The sequence below is a fragment of the Quercus robur genome, chromosome 1 (genome assembly GCF_932294415.1).
Source record: "Quercus robur chromosome 1, dhQueRobu3.1, whole genome shotgun sequence".
Taxonomy (NCBI): domain Eukaryota; kingdom Viridiplantae; phylum Streptophyta; class Magnoliopsida; order Fagales; family Fagaceae; genus Quercus; species Quercus robur.
The window spans coordinates 34331695-34350123 of NC_065534.1; the positions used below are offsets into that span (position 1 = coordinate 34331695).

General features: G+C 33.9%; 2 protein-coding genes across 8 annotated transcripts in view; both read right to left on the minus strand.

Annotated features, from left to right (window-relative positions):
- The window catches only part of LOC126732640 (probable disease resistance protein At5g66910), a 64276-nt gene that overhangs the window by 10511 nt on the left and 35336 nt on the right, over positions 1 to 18429 (minus strand). The gene's annotated exons all lie outside the window — the stretch shown is intronic.
- Positions 5989 to 10083, minus strand: LOC126732683 (heat shock protein 90-5, chloroplastic-like). Of its 6 annotated transcripts, none has more exons than XM_050435671.1 (7): positions 9693 to 10076; positions 9462 to 9493; positions 8944 to 9041; positions 7626 to 7674; positions 6967 to 7060; positions 6770 to 6853; positions 5989 to 6381 (listed from the first exon to the last, which is right to left on the minus strand). In XM_050435671.1, exons 4-7 carry the CDS (start codon positions 7661 to 7663, stop codon positions 6262 to 6264), a joined length of 336 nt encoding a protein of 111 aa, XP_050291628.1. In that variant the 5' UTR covers positions 7664 to 7674; positions 8944 to 9041; positions 9462 to 9493; positions 9693 to 10076; the 3' UTR covers positions 5989 to 6261. The 6 variants fall into 6 exon arrangements, 5 of the variants coding, with proteins under 5 accessions (XP_050291628.1, XP_050291637.1, XP_050291649.1 ...); XM_050435680.1 differs by having other exon boundaries at positions 8944 to 9044; XM_050435692.1 differs by having other exon boundaries at positions 9585 to 10076.

Genomic DNA, 18429 nt, shown 5'->3' on the forward strand with positions numbered 1-18429 from the left:
CTTTATATTTTTGTGATATAATCGATCCTAAGTAGAGTTTTTATCAATTTTAATTTTGAAAAAAAAAATTCTACTAAAACATTTATGATTGGTAGTGACAACAAAATTTTGTAATTGATATCTAAATTTGAAAAATAATCTAGTCTTATTATATCATCAAGAATTATTATATTATATAATTGTGGTGCCCTATATCTAGGTTTTAAATCTCACCTCTCCTGTTTATCTACCTATCTAAAACAATTATTATTATATTACATGTTTGAATATCATTGTAATTATTTTTATTAGTATCCTTTTGTTATGTTATGTCATTACCTTCAATCTCTTTTTTATGAATTTTTTTATTCATTTGTGAGATTTTTATCTAAATTTTGTGGGTTTTTTAATATTATGAGTAACAAGTTAATCAGGAGATCATATTTAAGATTCACTTAATTTTTTCTATAATTCACCTTTTTTTTAAATAAAAGAAGAAGAAGAAGAAGAAGAAGACGAAGAAAAAAGACATCCATGTTTTTTTTTTTAGTAGAAATTTATGATTAAAAAAATATTTATAAATAAATGAAACACCATCTACACTATAAAATCATAATATAATAAGAATATAATAAAATTTAAAGTATAGAACAATAAAATATAATTTATCAATGAATAAATTTTAGAATTTTCCTAGGAGTACCTAAGAATTCTCCTTTATCAAAATAATTATCAACTTCATTTAATAATACCTTCTAAAAAAAAATTATTTAATAATAGAGTCATCTTGGTGTAAATCCATTGGTTTACGAGTAATTTTTAGGTACTTCTGGAATATAGCGAATGATACTCCCTTCTTTCACACTCATGGCAAGGTCTACCATGAATGTGAGGGTAGGGATCACTATTTCTCCATACCTCGGGAATACTTAAGAATTTTTCTTGGTTTACATCATTCAATAAGGACATGTCACATCATCATATTACTAAAACATAAATAGTTTTGATCACATATGATAACATCTCAATAAACATCATATTTCATATTTTAATTAAGTAAATGCCTGATATGATATTAGAAAAAGACTAAAGTGACAATCTCTTATTAAATAATGTAAAACATGGGTTTACACCTCATCCTTACCAAATTTCGACTCAACCTCAACGTACCTAAGTAGAGATGGATTCAAGACATAACTGGTTGAATCATTACTAACCAAACTGAGATTGGTTTCTTATAGAAAATCGGATATAATAGATCAAGTATAAAATTTAAACATTTGAAAAATCTTTTCTTAAAAATAAATACCTTACTTTATGTGTGGTGAAACGTAGTGAAGGAAAGCTTGATAATTTACGAGCGAGGGATTGACATAAAAATCAAAATCTTGAGTTATTAAGAGAAATTAATCATTGATGATTCATCATACTTAATATTTCAATTGAGTTGGATTATTTTTATTTACAATTTTGAAGAACTTCTTAGACGTGGGGAAGAAAGAGCACAATCTACCTATATTTTTTTTATTTGGTTGGGGAGGTGGAAAAGTGGGAGGATAGAAAAGATTTTAGTCTTCCTCATTTGTGTTTCTTGGGGGTGAAAAAGTGGATGAATGGAAAAAATGAGTTTGTATAAATTTACTCATAAGCCCTTAATATAAAAAATGATGCCCAATTAAAACAAAAAAGGGGCAAAAAAAAAAAAAAAAAACCCAAAATTTATTAAGAAGAAGACACTCAAGAAAATATTTCCAAAAAAGAAAACCCTAGCTGATCTAGCATGTAAGAGGAAGGGTAGTTTAGTTATTGACTGCAAATATTCCTCTCCCTAAATTGGGAAGATAGAATTTTGGTGGGACCAAGAATAAAACACCTAGGTCCCACCAATTTTTCATCCTCCCCTTCTCTCCAACTAAACACCCATAAAATTAGTTTCTCTCTTTCATTTTCTATCCTCCCTATTTCACTACCAACCAAATGGACCCTTATCAAAGGCCTTTAGGTTAAAGGCCTTTAGGTTAAGGTCCTTTTGCCTAAAGGCCTTTGATAAGGGGAAAAACATCCTTTTTGGTACCTATATTAAGTTTTTATAGGCTCATTTTTGGTGCTTATTTTTTTACACTTGCAGTCATTTTGATCCTTGTTGACATCTCACTTACCGAGAATGCCTACATAATTAATGGACTACATTGCTAGCTTACGACAGTGACTAAAAGGATAACAAGTTTAAAACCATAAAAACCAAAACAAAATTATAAAAACTTGAGAACCAAATTAAAAACATGGCCAAAATATAGGACCATAAAAGTTTTTTTATTTATATATTTCAATGGTTACTGTGGGTACCTAAGGCATGCTTGGCAACGTCCTAGGCATGCTTGCAACGTCCTAGGCCGTCCTCGGCATGCCTTGCAACGTCCTCAGCATGCTTTGCAACGTCCTCAGCATGCTTGACAACGTCCTTGGCCGACCTAAGCATGCTTGCAACCTTTGCGTCCCACATCGAAGGAAAACCCCCCCACTTTCTGCCTTATAAGCTGTGAAGCAAAGGGAGTAGTGTACCACAAAGTCTCTTATGATCACAGAGATACTTGGTGGTACACTACTCCCTTTGCTTCACAGCTTATAAGGCAGAAAGTGGGGGGGTTTTCCTTCGATGTGGGACGCAAAGGTTGCAAGCATGCTTAGGTCGGCCAAGGACGTTGTCAAGCATGCCGAGGACGTTGCAAAGCATACCGAGGACATTGCAAGGCATGCCGAGGACGGCCTAGGACGTTGCAAGCATGCCTAAGACGTTGCCAAGCATGCCTAAGCATGCCTTAGGTACCCACAATAAAAGGGCCCTTTTTGGTGTGTGTTCCTTGGATGGACGGATCTTTGGGCCAAGGGCTTTTTTGCCTTGTAGCCTTTTTTACACCGCACCCTTTGGAATCCCACATCGAAAGAAAACCCCCCCACTTTCTGCCTTATAAGCTGTGAAGTAAAGGTAGTAGTGTACCACCAAGTATCTCTGTGATAAGGCATGCTTGGCAATGTCCTAGGCATGCTTGCAACGTCCTAGGCCGTCCTCGGCATGCCTTGCAACGTCCTCGGCATGCTTTGCAACGTCCTCGGCATGCTTGACAACGTCCTTGGCCGACCTAGGCATGCTTGCAACCTTTGCGTCCCACATCGAAGGAAAACCCCCCCACTTTCTACCTTATAAGCTGTGAAGCAAAGGGAGTAGTGTACCACCAAGTATCACAAGCATGCATGCCGAGGACGTTGCAAGGCATGCCGAGGACGGCCTAGGACGTTGCAAGCATGCCTAGGACGTTGCCAAGCATGCCTTAGGTACCCACAGTTACAATTATGGAGAATGGGAGATTTGAACCTTAATTCTCTTAATAAAAAACAGTAGGTTATGTCATCTATACTATTAATAACAAGATTAATTTGTTTGAGTTTTATCATTTTGCGTATTAAAATATCCTTACACAAATTCTCAAACTCTCTAAAATACCCCTATCTTTTAGTTGAATAATGTTAAATTTAAAAACACAAATAGGTTAAAAGAGTAATTTACCATTTTTAAAAGAGTTCCTAAGATTTAGGTTTTCAAACTTTTATCAAAATCCAAAAAATTAGGACACTATTTTTTCTCACTTTTAAACATTTTTCCACTATACTTAATATAAAAAATAAAAAATAGAAAAGAGTTTTATTACACGTGTAAAGCGTGTGTGAAGAGTCTAGTAAACTATAAGGCCCTTTGTAGGTTATGTTTGGTATATATTTCACTTACACGTAGATTAATGTAATCAAACCTATGGGCTCATGATATGATGAGGGTGGAACGATAGGTGAGTTATCTTGGTATGAGAGCCTTAAACAATACCAAGTTTGATTACATCAAACACAAAGGATAAGAATTTACTTACATTCCAGTTTTATCTATTTGGACTGACCAATTTGAATATATTCGTCTTCTTTTTCCATTGTTTTTAGTCAATATGATCAACATTTCTTTTGTGAATTTAGTTTACTCTTTTTGAATATCTTTTTGTTTTCCCTTTCAAGTTTCAATCCACCAATAAATAGGACACGGCATGCTGAAGATAATGTAAGAATAGTATGACGCACAAGCGCTCCACTACGAGTATGCAACGATAGCAATCCTTCTCTTCTGTGTGGTCCTTGACTGATCATATTAGATATATAGTATTTGTCCCTTCCTATGACTCAACTGCTGACTGCAACCGTCTCTCTCTTCTTAGTTCGAATGCTTATTCTAAATGGAAGACTTACACTCTGTTTAGTTCAAGGGAAAGGGGTGGAGCGTGGAGGAAATATGGAGGGAAAAAGCGTTTGGTTGTGCAGTGAAAATTCAGTTTAGACTCCACACGGCTTACTATCAATTTTAACTAATTAATCAATACCAAGTCGAAGTAATTAATTAACAAGTTACATGTGCAATCGTAGTAAATCAATTACAATATGAACAATCACACACAAGAGACGAGGAATTGTTTTCAAAGTGAAAACCGCATAAGGAAAAATACTTTAGGCCTAGCCCAGGTCATTAAATCCACTATAAGTCTATAAGGAAATTGCGATACTGTACATTCACTTACAAGTTACAAGACCTCCAATACAAGTAATCAAACATTGTATCTGAGTTCCCTGAAACTATTGCGAGTGCTAATTTAGCCTATGTCTTCACAGTAATCCAACACCAGAAGTCGCTAGCCGGTTGCAAAACTGATCTCTTGGTTGCTTCAAGGCTTCTTGAAGGTTTTCTGACATCTCTTTCTTTGGTTTCTTAAGACACTCCAATAGCATAGGTGGTGATGTTGTGTTTGGGTGATAAGATATCCACTTAAAGATCTTTGTGGCTGTCTTCCCTTCTTTGTATGAGTTTTTAAGGTTTTGATTTTGTTCATATGGGATACACAAAACAAGGAGTAATTGGTTACAGTGAACCATGAAAGCTAAATTGGTGGCTTTCCTTAACGGGTTTGCTCGACCAAAAATTTGTCAAATATTAGGATAAAGTTTCTATCTGATTATTTTATGAACTCGATTCATTTCACTAATCCAAGATGAACTTTCCTCAACTAAAGTTTTTTAGGCTTGCAACTAAACAACTTTCATCTAACTTGATTCTTGATTACCTCCTGTTAGGGTCATATTTTCTATCATATTTTCTATGTAATTGGCTAATCCTTTGAAAGAATGCATTTGACTTGTAATTGGATAGATCTAAGTTTGGTTTAATGTATCAAGTAGTATGTTGTTCAAACATATCAAGTGGTATCATTAAAGACATGAAGGTTGATCCAAGAAATAAGTGAAGAAAAACTGTTTCATTAAAGCTCGACATAAGCTCGACACAAACTGCTATCGAGGATTAATGGACAAGCTCAACACAAGCTCGATCTATCGAGATTTACAATTTCAGAAATCTCATATTTGAAATTCGGCCTATGACGACTTGAATGATTAGGGTTTCACCTCTTACAACCATAATCATATATAAGGATTGTTTTAAAAGTCATCAAGTATGAAAACAGAGAGCTAGAACTCATATACTCTGTGTCAAGCTACTGCGTTTTGTATGCCTTAGGGTTTTGTGACCAAGTGCTTCCTAATCTTCATTGTTTATGAAGTGAAAAACTTTGCAGCTAACAACAATCAATCAAGTTGATGGAATTAGTCAAGTACTAGCACTACAAGAAACTTGGCTATTTTCAACGGTTGAAACTATCGAAAAAAGTATTAAAAACCATCGAAAAAAATATTTTCAACAGTTGGAATGACCGTAGAGAACCGTTATTAAAAACCGTGTCAAGAACATTTTTCTACAACCTATGCAACCGTTGAAAAAAGTATTACACATTTATCAACAGTTAATAACCATCGAAATATATACACATAAATGTAGATTAAAGTATGCTTATTACTTTTATCCACAGGCACCCAACCGTTGAAATAAGTATTTTCTTGTTAAAAAAAAAAATGGATGCACTCTTTAACATTAATCAGAATTTAATAACTTGAAACAAACTGTAAAAATCAATACAACTCAACTACTTTGCCTACTGCCCTTTACACTTTCAAATTTACATTGTTCATCTACCTTTCAAAATAGAAGATTCTTATAACCTTCAACTTCCATCTTGGGTGTTGTTTAAAAAACAAGTAGCTAATTGTTTTACAATTGGACAGACAAAACTATGCAAAGATCTAAAATTTTCAATCTCCCAAATAACCTTCCTGACACAGAGAATAATTTAAGGCGTCTCACCTCAACAGTCCTTGATTTTTCTTGCCATGTATAAATGGGGAAGGAAACAACTGAGAGTAATTCTTTACCAAACCCTGAATCCTAGCTGGGTCTGAGAATTCATACTTGTCATGTCCCTGCAAGAAAAACAACAGATTAGGATGTTTTTAAACTTTTAGTCCTATATCCATAACAAGATAAGCTGCTAGTCTTCCAGCAACAGCCATGATACCCTCCTCAATTCACTCCATAAAATCATGAATCATATGGAATAATAACAACACAATCATTATGATAAAGACCAGAGAAGAAGCAACATCTTAAGAAGCTCCACACAATTATTTTGTTTTCCATTGAAACAAGCAGAGTGTGACAGGTCTATTTCATTAAAAGAATAAAAGAAGAGTGGCATACCCTTAAATAGAGTGTGATCTGTGTTCCACGACATAGGAAAAGCATTCACATTAAAAGCTTCAAAAGGAATTTAAAATTGCAACAAGACTTGAGTTTAATTATAAAAGTTACCTTCTCAGCAACAAGAAAGGCAGAATAGAACCCCACACCAAATTGACCAATCAGACCATTGTCTGCTCCAAGATCCCTATTTTCCTAGCAAATTTTAAGGCTGGAAATGTATGCTTCAAAGCAGCATGGAACTTGAAAATAGCCACACAGGAGGAAATAAAATAATGCACCCTATGGATAAAAGAGTTTAAAAGTACCTTCAGAGCCTTTAAGAACTTTGAAGTACCACTCTGAGCAATAGTTCCAAGACAGTCAATGAGCTCTTCTTTGGTCATTCCAATACCAGTATCTCTGCAAATTCATAAGAACCCATCTCAAAAACACCAAAGATTATACTGTGAACCACAAGTGTGAGGGGACGCTCTAAGCCCATTTCATAATTAGTAAAGGCAATCTCGTATTAGAACCGTTACATTGAATGGTCGAAATAACATGAATGTGGGGGAAAATATGGTAAACTTCCTTTGACAAAATTTACCAAATGTAATTGGGTAGAATAAAGGGCACAAACAACCAGTTACTTTTTAATATTCATCGTTCCTAATTATTTGGTCTATGTTCTTTAATACATACATACATATATATATACACACATACAAGGCACAAATAACTGGTTACTTTTAGTATTGATTGTTCCTAACTATTCGGTCTATGTGTATATATTTGTGGCGCACTTTGAGAGAGAGAGAGAGAGAGAGAGAGAGGGGGGGGGGGGTGGTTGTAGCTCAAAAAGCTCTAAACCACTAACCCTTCCCTTCCCACAGGCCCACACCACCACGCCATTAAGAGTTTGACCACTTCTTTAATTCAGTATCATTTCAAAAGTTGAAGAAAAAACTATGATTTATTGACTTACAATTTCACCCGAAAGAAATCTGTGGGCAGGGAACACATCTACATCATACCTGCAAAGCCAGAAGTCTGATTGAAAAGCTCAAAAAGTTTTAACTAAGTTACAAGCACTATAAAAGATAATTAGTGAATTTATATTTATATATATATATATATATATATCTCTTACTGTTAGACCCTGATTAATACCAATTATAGTCAGACCAAAGCAAGAAAACTATTGTGATTGTACCTACAAAAAGCTAAGCCCTTCTAAATTTTATTGTCATTTTTTTCTCATTTATTTTAAAATCCTTTTTTTATATATTTATTTAGGGGTAGGTGAGAGGAGGTTAAAATGCAATCTAGAGGGATCAAACTTGTAAATTATACAATTTCTAAATTATTTTAGTAGATATACATTCCCGCTTCTGGTAAACTCAATGCTGAAAGCCAACTATTTTGGGTTGCAACTGGAAGTCAATGGGGTGGATTGTTGAACACACTCCAAAGGAAGAATCTTATGAGGTGAAATTTAAGCAACTGTCCAAAATAACTGTTGTACTGTTTTTGACAATTAATAACAAGAATTTTTACTTATAATAAATAAAAAAAAGGCCCTGTTTTTGGATAATAACAGAAAGGCCTTGAGGCCTAAATGTAGATAATACTTTTTGGCATTTTTAGTTCACAGGTTGGAAGTTAATTTTTGATATTTACAAAGTAAGATAAATATCAATTGTAAGAAGGAGCCTATGAAAAAGTAAGATCCCATTTAAAAAAATGAGATGAGTACCAAAATTTAAAAGAGAACTAATAAGTAAAAGCCACAATCATATGCACTGTCTTGACATACTGCATATCAATCAAAACATCCACAATTTAAATACATTTATTTAATGAGCATGTTTTATTATAGTATCACATACCATAAAGCAAATTTGACAACTAATTACTAAATTGTGTTGATGGCAACATCACAAAAGACATAAATTGAATATCCCCTACAACATGGTAGAGAATTCCAAAAGCATAAAATTCTTCAACAATAGCTTGGGGCAGTTTACCATACCATTGACAACAAAACTTGCAACCATTTAAAAGTTCAAAGGAGATCTCATCAATCCAAATTCTTTGGTTTTGGTATTGGTAATACCATTTATAGAACTACCTATGCTAGAGTTGTTGATTGTGTTTAAATATATTGACAGCTACAACGCACATTCAAGAGATGAAAACTAAAACAAGCTAATACCCACTTAAATTCAATCACAACATCAAAACCCATTTCATGTGATTATGGCAAAGAGACATAACACAAATTAAAAGGCAAATGAACTTACCAAGCACTTGTAATTTGAACTCACAAACGTTCTAGCTTTCAATCCCACAAATAGTGAAAAAACTGCTGGAACAATTACATTAATAAATTCAATCTCACCTGCTAAAAAACAATCAAAGTAGCATCATTACGTCAATGATGCAAGTGAGTACCATATATTGCACTGAGTGATTCAGCCAAAAAAAAAAAAACAGAGTATCTAATATAAAAAATGCAAGTCAGTTTATTCTCAATGCTCAGTACCATATATTGCACTTATGCACATATTCAATCTCAAGAATTATTTCATAAAAATTAACAAAGTTCATTATTAAAGCACATTTGATGGGAGCAAAAACAAGCCGTAAAGCACACCCCAATATCAACCAATCACTATAAATTAACAACAACAAAAACTACTATGATCACTAATTTGGCAGAAAATAAGTGAACACTATAGAATTCCAATTAATAATAATAAGAATAATTGAAACTTGGGATTAGTTATGGAACAAAGAACAAAAATTAGAAGAAACTTACTTTATTAGCTTGACCATCCTTTGTAGTAGACTCTGAAACAAAACACAAAGCCATCTAAGAAAGATACAAAAAACCTATATATAGGCATATACACAGGAAGAGGGAGAGAGAAAGAGAGGGAACCTTGGGGGTTTGGGGAGAGAGAGGAAGTGAGAGAGAATTTAAATATTCACCCTCAAATTTTCCCAGGAACCAAACATTACAATTTATAAACAAAACATGAAAACGCACCGAATTTTCATCCATCGAAGAATCGAGACAAATCAGGCAAAATGATCTTCGTGTCACAGTGGCGATTGAGCTTGAAACCCTAGAAAATTGGGGGAGATTAGATGAGGTAGGCGAAGAGTAGAGGAGTTGACAGAAGACTTCTACTTCGATTTTGTGAGTGACGATGAGACAGAGCCACCGCATTGAGAGACCAATAGCTATGCAATTGCCATGACCTAGAGCTTCGAAATTTCCATGATTGAGAGCTATGAATTGGCTTTGAAATTTCTAGGTTTTGTGTGAGAGAGATTTGAGCTACTGGTGAGAAAATGAGAAACTGTGAGAGCTATCTATAAAACTTTGATTTGTTCTGTAACTTTATATAAGTTCCGTGTTTCTAATTTTCAACACTGACAACCGTAGATAAAAGATGTAGTTTATCTTCTACATTCATCGAGCTTGTGGATAAAACTTTTACTTAATTTTTTTTTACACTCGTTTCAACAGTTTTGCCAATTGTGGAAATAAGTACGCTAATTTCCTTATTTTGATCAACAGTTGAGTACAACTGTAGAAACTTAGGGGTTTTATTAACATTTTTTAGTAACCGTAGATAAAAAAATGTTGAAAAAACTCAAGTTTGTTATAGTGTAGGATCCATGCAAAGAAGTTAGTCACAAAATGAAGATTTGTACAATAGAGGAAAGAAGTCTACCACAAGATCAAGTTCAATTGGATATTGGAGTAAATGTTCAACTATAGGTTAGTATTTTAAGATAGTTCAGGATAGTGGTAAGATTCCTTATACTTGTAACCACTTGAATATTGATTAGTAGATTCTTGAGAGTGGTGACCTTAAATTCACCTAGTGAGGTTTTTGCCTTGCAAGAGGTTTTCCTCATTTGTCAACAAATCACTATGTTAATTTAATTTCCGCTACTCTTAGTTTATTTGGTAGTTTGTTGGTGACTCCACGATTTGCATGTAATTTGACCTAATTAATTAACTTGGGTAATTGAATTAATTAACCGGGTCAATCTATTTTAACCCAACACTTCCAACAAATACAAATGACATTGAAATGAATATATCTAAAATACCAAACATGTAGAAGGGAAGGGGATGGAAATGAAATGGAATACTTTTATTCCCACTCTCTCAAGTTGAAATTTGTGAAATGAGTAAAGAAAAGAGAAGAGACAAGATATGAGAGTTTTACGTGATTCGGTCACAAGGCTACGTTCACAAAACAAAATCTTAAAGGTTACATCTTCTTCATTTAATTAGATGATGATACATTACAATAAAACCTATTTTTATAATTGAAATTACATACACTACAATCACTTGAATTTTGAATTGATTATTTCAATCCCATAATTTCCTGTACCAATCAATTTATTCTTTTATTCCAATCCCCTGATTGTCTTCAGTAATCCAATGTCTTGATTTGTTCTTCAATAATATGGAGAGTATATATTTTCCTACACACACCCTGGCTGTGCATAGATTCTTTGATGGAATGTGCAACTTTCGAAAAAAGTCTTGAAATAAACAATGGCTACTATGGCCGGAATAATTAAAAGATTTGTTAAGATAAAAATCTTGAATATTGGCATTCGAAGAAAAAGATTTGAGGGTTTTTTTATTAAAAAAAAAATAAATAAAGGACCTATTCATAGCGTGTATGGGTCTTGTCACTTGTGATGGTGAGCATGTGTGAATATTTTATTGAGGCTAGTCTTGGATGATTGTCGTGGATAAAGATACAGAAGCAATGACAACAAGAAGAAAACAAAACGAAAAGAAAAGGAAAGGGACACAAGACAAGATAGAAGTAACTTGTGTGAGAGTTATGGCCTGTTTGGAAGTTTAAAAAAGGAGGGGGAGTAGAATAGAGGCAGGGAGAGTAATTCAATTACTTTGTTTGGATGTTTTTTAAGGAAGGAAGGGGAGGAGTTTGGAGGGGTTTGGAGAGGTTTTAACCACCTCTAACCCTTCATTTTTAATTCCCTCAAATTGGAGAGATTTGGAGGGAGAGTAGAGTAGATAAATTATTGACTAAATAAATTTCTCAGTTTACCCTTTTTAAATTAATAATAGACCAATGTTGCAAGTCCATTTTCAAATAGGGGTAAATTTGTCTATTTTAATCATTTCCTCTCTTCTCTATCTTAATTTTTAAAACATCCAAACAAGGGAAAGGGCTAATTACTCCCTTCCCATTTACTAATTTTAAATACATCCAAATAAGGTGGAGGGGAACCATTCCCCACTACTCTCCTCCCTCTCTAAACTTCCAAACAGGCCATTAGTGCTCTGCCACCACGAATAAATTTGTGAAGTGAGAGAAAAAAGGGAACGGAGAAAACAAGAGAGCGTCCTACAAATGTGAGCGTTCCACTATTCTCTTTCCTTATGGAAGTGGAGAGTGAGAGAATGTTTTTTTTTTTTTTTTTGGAAAGGGGAATATTCATTCAATTAAATAGATACAAGATCATGACACAAAACTTTCATTGCTGGTGGAGGAGAGTCCTCCATCCAATACAAATCCTCATCTAACATATTCCTAGCATATTGGACCAAAGAATGTGCTACTCTATTCCCACCCCTCCTAATACAGTAAACACTAGACCATTGCAATCCCCGAATCAAATGACGAATATCATCTACAACATTGCCAAATAGTGAAGTGTTTTCCACTAAAGAAGAGATGGCATGAATAACATTGATGTTGTCGAGAGTGAGAGTGTTTAAATTATAATTTTTAATTAGAAATATATCCATAATACCATAATATAAAGTATAAAACAATGTTTGGTCATGTTATTGAAGAAATTTGGATGCTCTTACAGGTTTTTCATAATTATAGTTTTAGACATGTAAAAAGGGAGGGCAATAAGATAGGTCTTGATATATAGGTAGAAGACCTATCTTTCTTATCAGTTCTTTAGAAAAAAGTATAAACTATTTCCTTCCACTTTCCCCTAATAATTAACAAACTTTAAGGATACGTCAAGGGTCTTATAGCTAAATTGACATCTTTCATGCACAAAGTGCTTAGATGGGGTTTTAGAATAAATGATTTAAGTTACAGGGTTAGTAGCATATTATAATTTTCCCGTCTTCCATTTCTCTTCTTTTCCTTCCTTATTGCTCATCCCCTCATTTTTGCTAAACATAGTGTTAGAAAAGGGCAGAGTATCAAGATAATATGCGTCCCCAAACGTATTAATCCAATTCATCATGGGATGGGACCAAGCTTTAGGCCCATCACATATATTTGTTCATTTTTTATTTTAATAAATCCCAGGACAAGGATAAAGAGAAGTTAATGGTGATGGCACAAGAAAATGAAGTGAGCGGGATAGACCTTAAGATCAAGAATAATGATCCTAAACCTAATGGTTTCAAAAGAAGTGAGGGAAAGAAATATTATGCACGAGGCTTAAAGAAGTTGAAGTTGGACACTGTATTCTACAGTCTACACAGCCATACAGGACCAAGAAACCCCTAACAATGACTCCACCATCCTACAAACAATGACATTACCAAAAATAGAGGAAACTTAAATGCCAAAATATATTATAGTACCTCTAGTTTAAAAGTTGAGTGCTTTTAATTCCGATATTTCAAAGGAAAGTTTTTGGTTTATAAAGTTTGAAAAATGAATTTTAATGGTCATTTCGTTTACTTAATTTTTTGTGTGTACATGGTTAATGAAGTAATGAGATGACTGATTTTTAATTACATCTCTTTTTTATTAAAAAAAATATATACAGCAACTTTAGAAAACCCAAATCTGTATTTGACCCCCGATTTCACATTCCCTCAATCTCTAAGCTCTAAAGCGACTATGGTTTGAAATCAAATTTGGCTTCAAGTATGAATTTTCGGGGAGCCATCTTTTTTTGTGTGATCTTATGCTTTTAAGAATTATTGAAAGTTATAATTAATTGGTTTTTAGTATTTCAACCATAATGATAAGTGTGAGCCTCATTTGAGTCAACAAAACCTCCACTAGCTAAGTCTGAGAGAGCCTCCACTATTTTCTTTTTTCAAGTATGCCTCCCTGGCAGCAGCAATTACCAATAAGTAAAGGAATGTAGCAAATCACAAAACCAAGTCAGGCAGCCAAGATCAACATAATTAGTTTTAATTGTTTTTAGTTTGGGAAGTCTTTTGTTCAAAAAACTTATTCAAAGTGGGAACTAAATGCATTCCCGTATCTTCAAAGTGGTTCTTTAAAAATCATGTCCTCCAAATTAAATTTTTAAATTTTGGTGTTTCACATGCGTACAAATTTGACATTTTCACAAGCTGCTTGTTAACTAAAACTGGTTTTGATTCTAGACAAACTGGATTAATAGTCTCATTTTTAGTTCAGCTTGTATCAAACTAAACAAGCTTTGTAATTTGCCAAACATCCCTAAAAACATTTAGGCAACACAATTACAAATAGAGTGATTTAGAGATAACCCTACAACCCCAAGTGCATACTCAGTGCCACAATGTAAATTCCTTTTAATTTTTTTTAAAATGTTAATAATTAGATGACAATGAGCTTTAGAACCACAGCTTGTAATGCAAAGTGAAATGGACAGAGTAAAAGTCCTCTGTCTTACTCTTACTATGTTCTATTTTATGCTCCACCATCTGTAATCAACCACATGTAGTGGCACTTGGACAAAGTAAAAGTCATAAATTGGATGTATTTGGTCATGCAAACGATTTTGGGTTGAGGATTATTATATGTATTTTATTCTATTGTGGATCTCTCATCATAGGAGATTAAAATGTAGTGGCACTTGGAAAATGAGAAGTCAAAGATATATGCTAAAATGAAATTGACTTATCTACCAAATGCATGCTGGAGTACTTAAGCAAAATGCAAACTCTGAATTTCAATTAACCTCATCATTGGCAAACGAGAGAGAGAGATGGGGCAACTGTAAGTATAAGATCTAGAGATTTTACTATAAAGCCCAACAGTATATCACAAACTTATCCAAATAAAAATGGTTTCTTCCATCTACAGCACATCAAAAAATAAAGATTATTATTGAATTTTGTACATTCGCACACTACTTTCATAATTTATTCTTTTGGTTAAGAAGGGAGAGACTCCTTGGTCTTGGAAATAGGTGCTGTTAGCTCTGCATCTGGTTGATTCTGAAGACCTGTTTTTGAACCACTGGCTAGTTCAATCACTGTTGACTCAAAGGGGTTGCCACTAAATAGAGCAGGCCTCTCATCACTGCTGCCTTTCAATTCCTCAACTCTTAATAAATGAGACCTGCATTAGAGACCTGTTAAAAACCATGCCACATAAAAAGAAACAACAACATATGAAAAAGAGATTGAAAAAGGATGTAAATTGACATAATTCAATCTCTTTTTCATATGTTGTTGTTTCTTTTCATAGCTTCTACCTCGTTCATTGCCACATGAGATTAGTGTCTTGCCTAACTTGGGAGTTTCGGCTTTTGCAATAACAGTTAAAGGATGTAAATTATAACCTCGTGGTTCAGCTTGAGACCTCAAAAGAATGATATATAGAAAAGAAGAAAACATTGCAGTACATTCATTTGATGGCACTAGGTCTATCACACATATGAACCCATGCAAAAAAATTGACATATCTTCCCCTTCCCCATTCCAAAACCTGATGCAAATATCTCAGAAAAAGAAAAAATAACTTTTCCCCTCTTTAAACCCTTATTGATCTTATAAACATAAATCTGCCCTCTGAACAGCAATGAAGCAAATATTGCAGTTCCAAGCATGGATGTCAATACCGTACCGTACCGGCCGGAATATACCGTACCGGCCAGCAATCCGGTACACTCAACCCTCCTGTTTCGTACCGGAAAAAATACCAGCCGTACCGGCCTCGTACCGGCTAATTTCGGGCAATACCGGGCCTACCGGCCGGTACAGAAAAAAGTTTTTTTTTTTTTTTTTTTTTTTTTTTTTTTTAAGTTTTGTAATTTTTGAATTTTTGTTAGGACAAAATGGTAACTTATTTGTATTAACTTATTAGTATTATTTGTTTTCTTAGTATGCAATGGTAACTTTTAAGCTTTCTATTTTATTTTTTTTTCCCTTTTAATTGATACTAAAGTCTAAAACCATGAATAACTAGTTCTAAATTGAGGAAATGTTTTATGCTAAACTTTTATATTTATTATAATATATATATATATATATATATACACAAACACATACATACACACACATATATATATATATATATATATATTTATAAATATAAAAAATAGCGGTAAACCCGAAACGGTACACCGGTATTGACCGGTATCCGAAATATATCGTACTGGTGGCCAAACCGGTACGGCCTCCGGTACGGTATTGACATCCTTGGTTCCAAGCCACTGTATTGAATGGTTTACCAGTTTCTTATATCACAAAAGTCAAATGCTAAGGATCACACTCAACATAACCAAGCAAAACACTAATGCATGATTTCAATACAAAACTACAGAAAGCATATTAATTAGTTTTGGTTGCCCAGCAACATTTTGTGTCTTGGCACATATCCCCTAATATGTCATGCAAATATTGTAAATAATGCAGATTATGCAGTGTTCACATTTATGATAGAAGAAACAAAAGGCATAATGATAAATAAGGCAGTTTAGTTGGCATTTTTTCTTCAAATAAGTACCTTCCCCACACATTAAATTTCACCCAAATAACTTCTAAGAGCCAAAAACTATTTGTCTTCCTTGGAAGTCATCAGCTCTCTTTTACTGGTATCCTGTGAATAGCTAAAGTTATCTAAAATCCTTTCCTAATGAATGTAATTATAGACCACATAGACAACGAGCAAAAGTTATCCCAAATCATGTCATATTGTAACAAATACATGAAACAGGTAAAGAATCTCAAGTAGATACGTCCATGACAAGTTGCTAAGTTAACATGATCTCATAATCATACAAGGAAGAAAAAAAATACATGACCCAATATAAAGAACTCATATTACCAACAGAGTTGTAAAGGACTAACCACGAAGGAAAGCCAAGATATGACTGCAAACCTTAGGAAGGTCCATAGAGGGGTAAACCTTGCAGTTAGGGATGTTAGATGCAATGATCCTTATGTTGTTATCAAAATGGGCAAGCAGGTAAAAAAAGATTTAAGCTATTTTGAACTTACACATAACTGTACTCCTAAGTTAAATACTTCTTGTAGAATTTTCCAGATTCAAACTCAAGATTATTTTATAAAAAATATAAACAAAAATGGAAGAAGAAGAAGAAAACAGGGGAAAAAATAAACCAGAATAGATTAATTTGTCAAATATATAAGAACCGAAACTCAAACAAAAAATAATAGCTTAAACCCACAAAGTTTAGAGGAATAATATAAACCCATATGTAAAGAGAGAACCTAAAGATTGTGGGTGGTGCCGCCGATTTAGAATGGAAGAGAGGAAACGCCGCCGAGTTGGATTGGATATGAGTGCGCTGCCAATTTGAGGATGGATTGGAAGAGAAGAAGCTAGATAGCTAAGCCGACGAGTTGGATTGGATGAGAAGAAGCATCGCCGATTTGAGGCTGTGGGTGTGTCGTTGTCTGGTTCTTCTGTGGGTATGGTTTTAGCTGTCTGATTTGAGAGTTTTGTTTAGAAAGTCAAACGTGAGACAGAGCAAGGAGCAAACATGAGACAGAGCAAGCATGAAGCAAACGTGAGAGAGGAAAAAAGTGTGATGAATGTTATAATTTTTTGTTTATATATGAAACCTGTTTAACCAGTAACCAAAATCCTTTCAAATTACATTAACGGTCCAGATTAAAAAAAAATTAAATGAGTGGCTTAGATGTAGGTGGGTACCGTACCTTCTCTTTTTTGGAGGGGGTACGGTAGAATGACCCTTCTTTAATGCATGCAATACGTTTTAAAATTAATTTATTTCCCCTATCAAAAAATAAAAATTTTCCATATTCATCATCTTTTGCAACCTTTTTACATGAAATAACCAAACTTATGAATAGTAATAATTATTTAATTACAATATCTTCTATTTCCAGTAATAAAGATTACTATTAATAATGTAATCTTCTTCTAGTATATCAAACATACCCTAAGTAACTAGCTAGTAGAATTTACAAGAAGAGATTTGCTAGAAGCAATTATATCTGATGTGGCAACTCACCAAATTGATGAAAAACAAAGAAATGTCCTCAAGGGTGAATTGAAAATTTTCCATGTAAAGGATCTTGTTTCACTTGAAAGCTATGAAAAAGAGTTTATAAGATCAGGGCCGGCGGAAGCTATAGGCGATTTAGGCAACCGCCTAAGGCCCCAACTTCTAAGAGGGCCCCCAAATAGTAATAATATATTATATAATATTAATTTCTCTTTTTTTTTTTTAAATGGCCCCGTTTCTCACTCTGAACCTAACATGAAGGCAAAAAAAAAAAAAAAAAAAGAGCCCGTGAAGATTGAAGGCTAATCCCAACTCCCATCATCAAAAAAAAAAAGAGGCCTATGAACTGACGTGAAGGCTAATCCCAATTCCCATCATCTGAGGAAAAAAAAAAGAGTCGTTTCTCACACTAAACTGACATTAAAGCTAAACCCAATTCCCATCATCTGAAAAAAATAAAAAATAAATAAAAAAAAGGGCCGTTTCTCACACTAAAGTGACACTATTCCCATCCCCAAATCTTTTGCTTGCAGAAGAAAAGATTGCAAAAGGCAGAAATCTTTAGCTTATAGGCAAAACCGCAG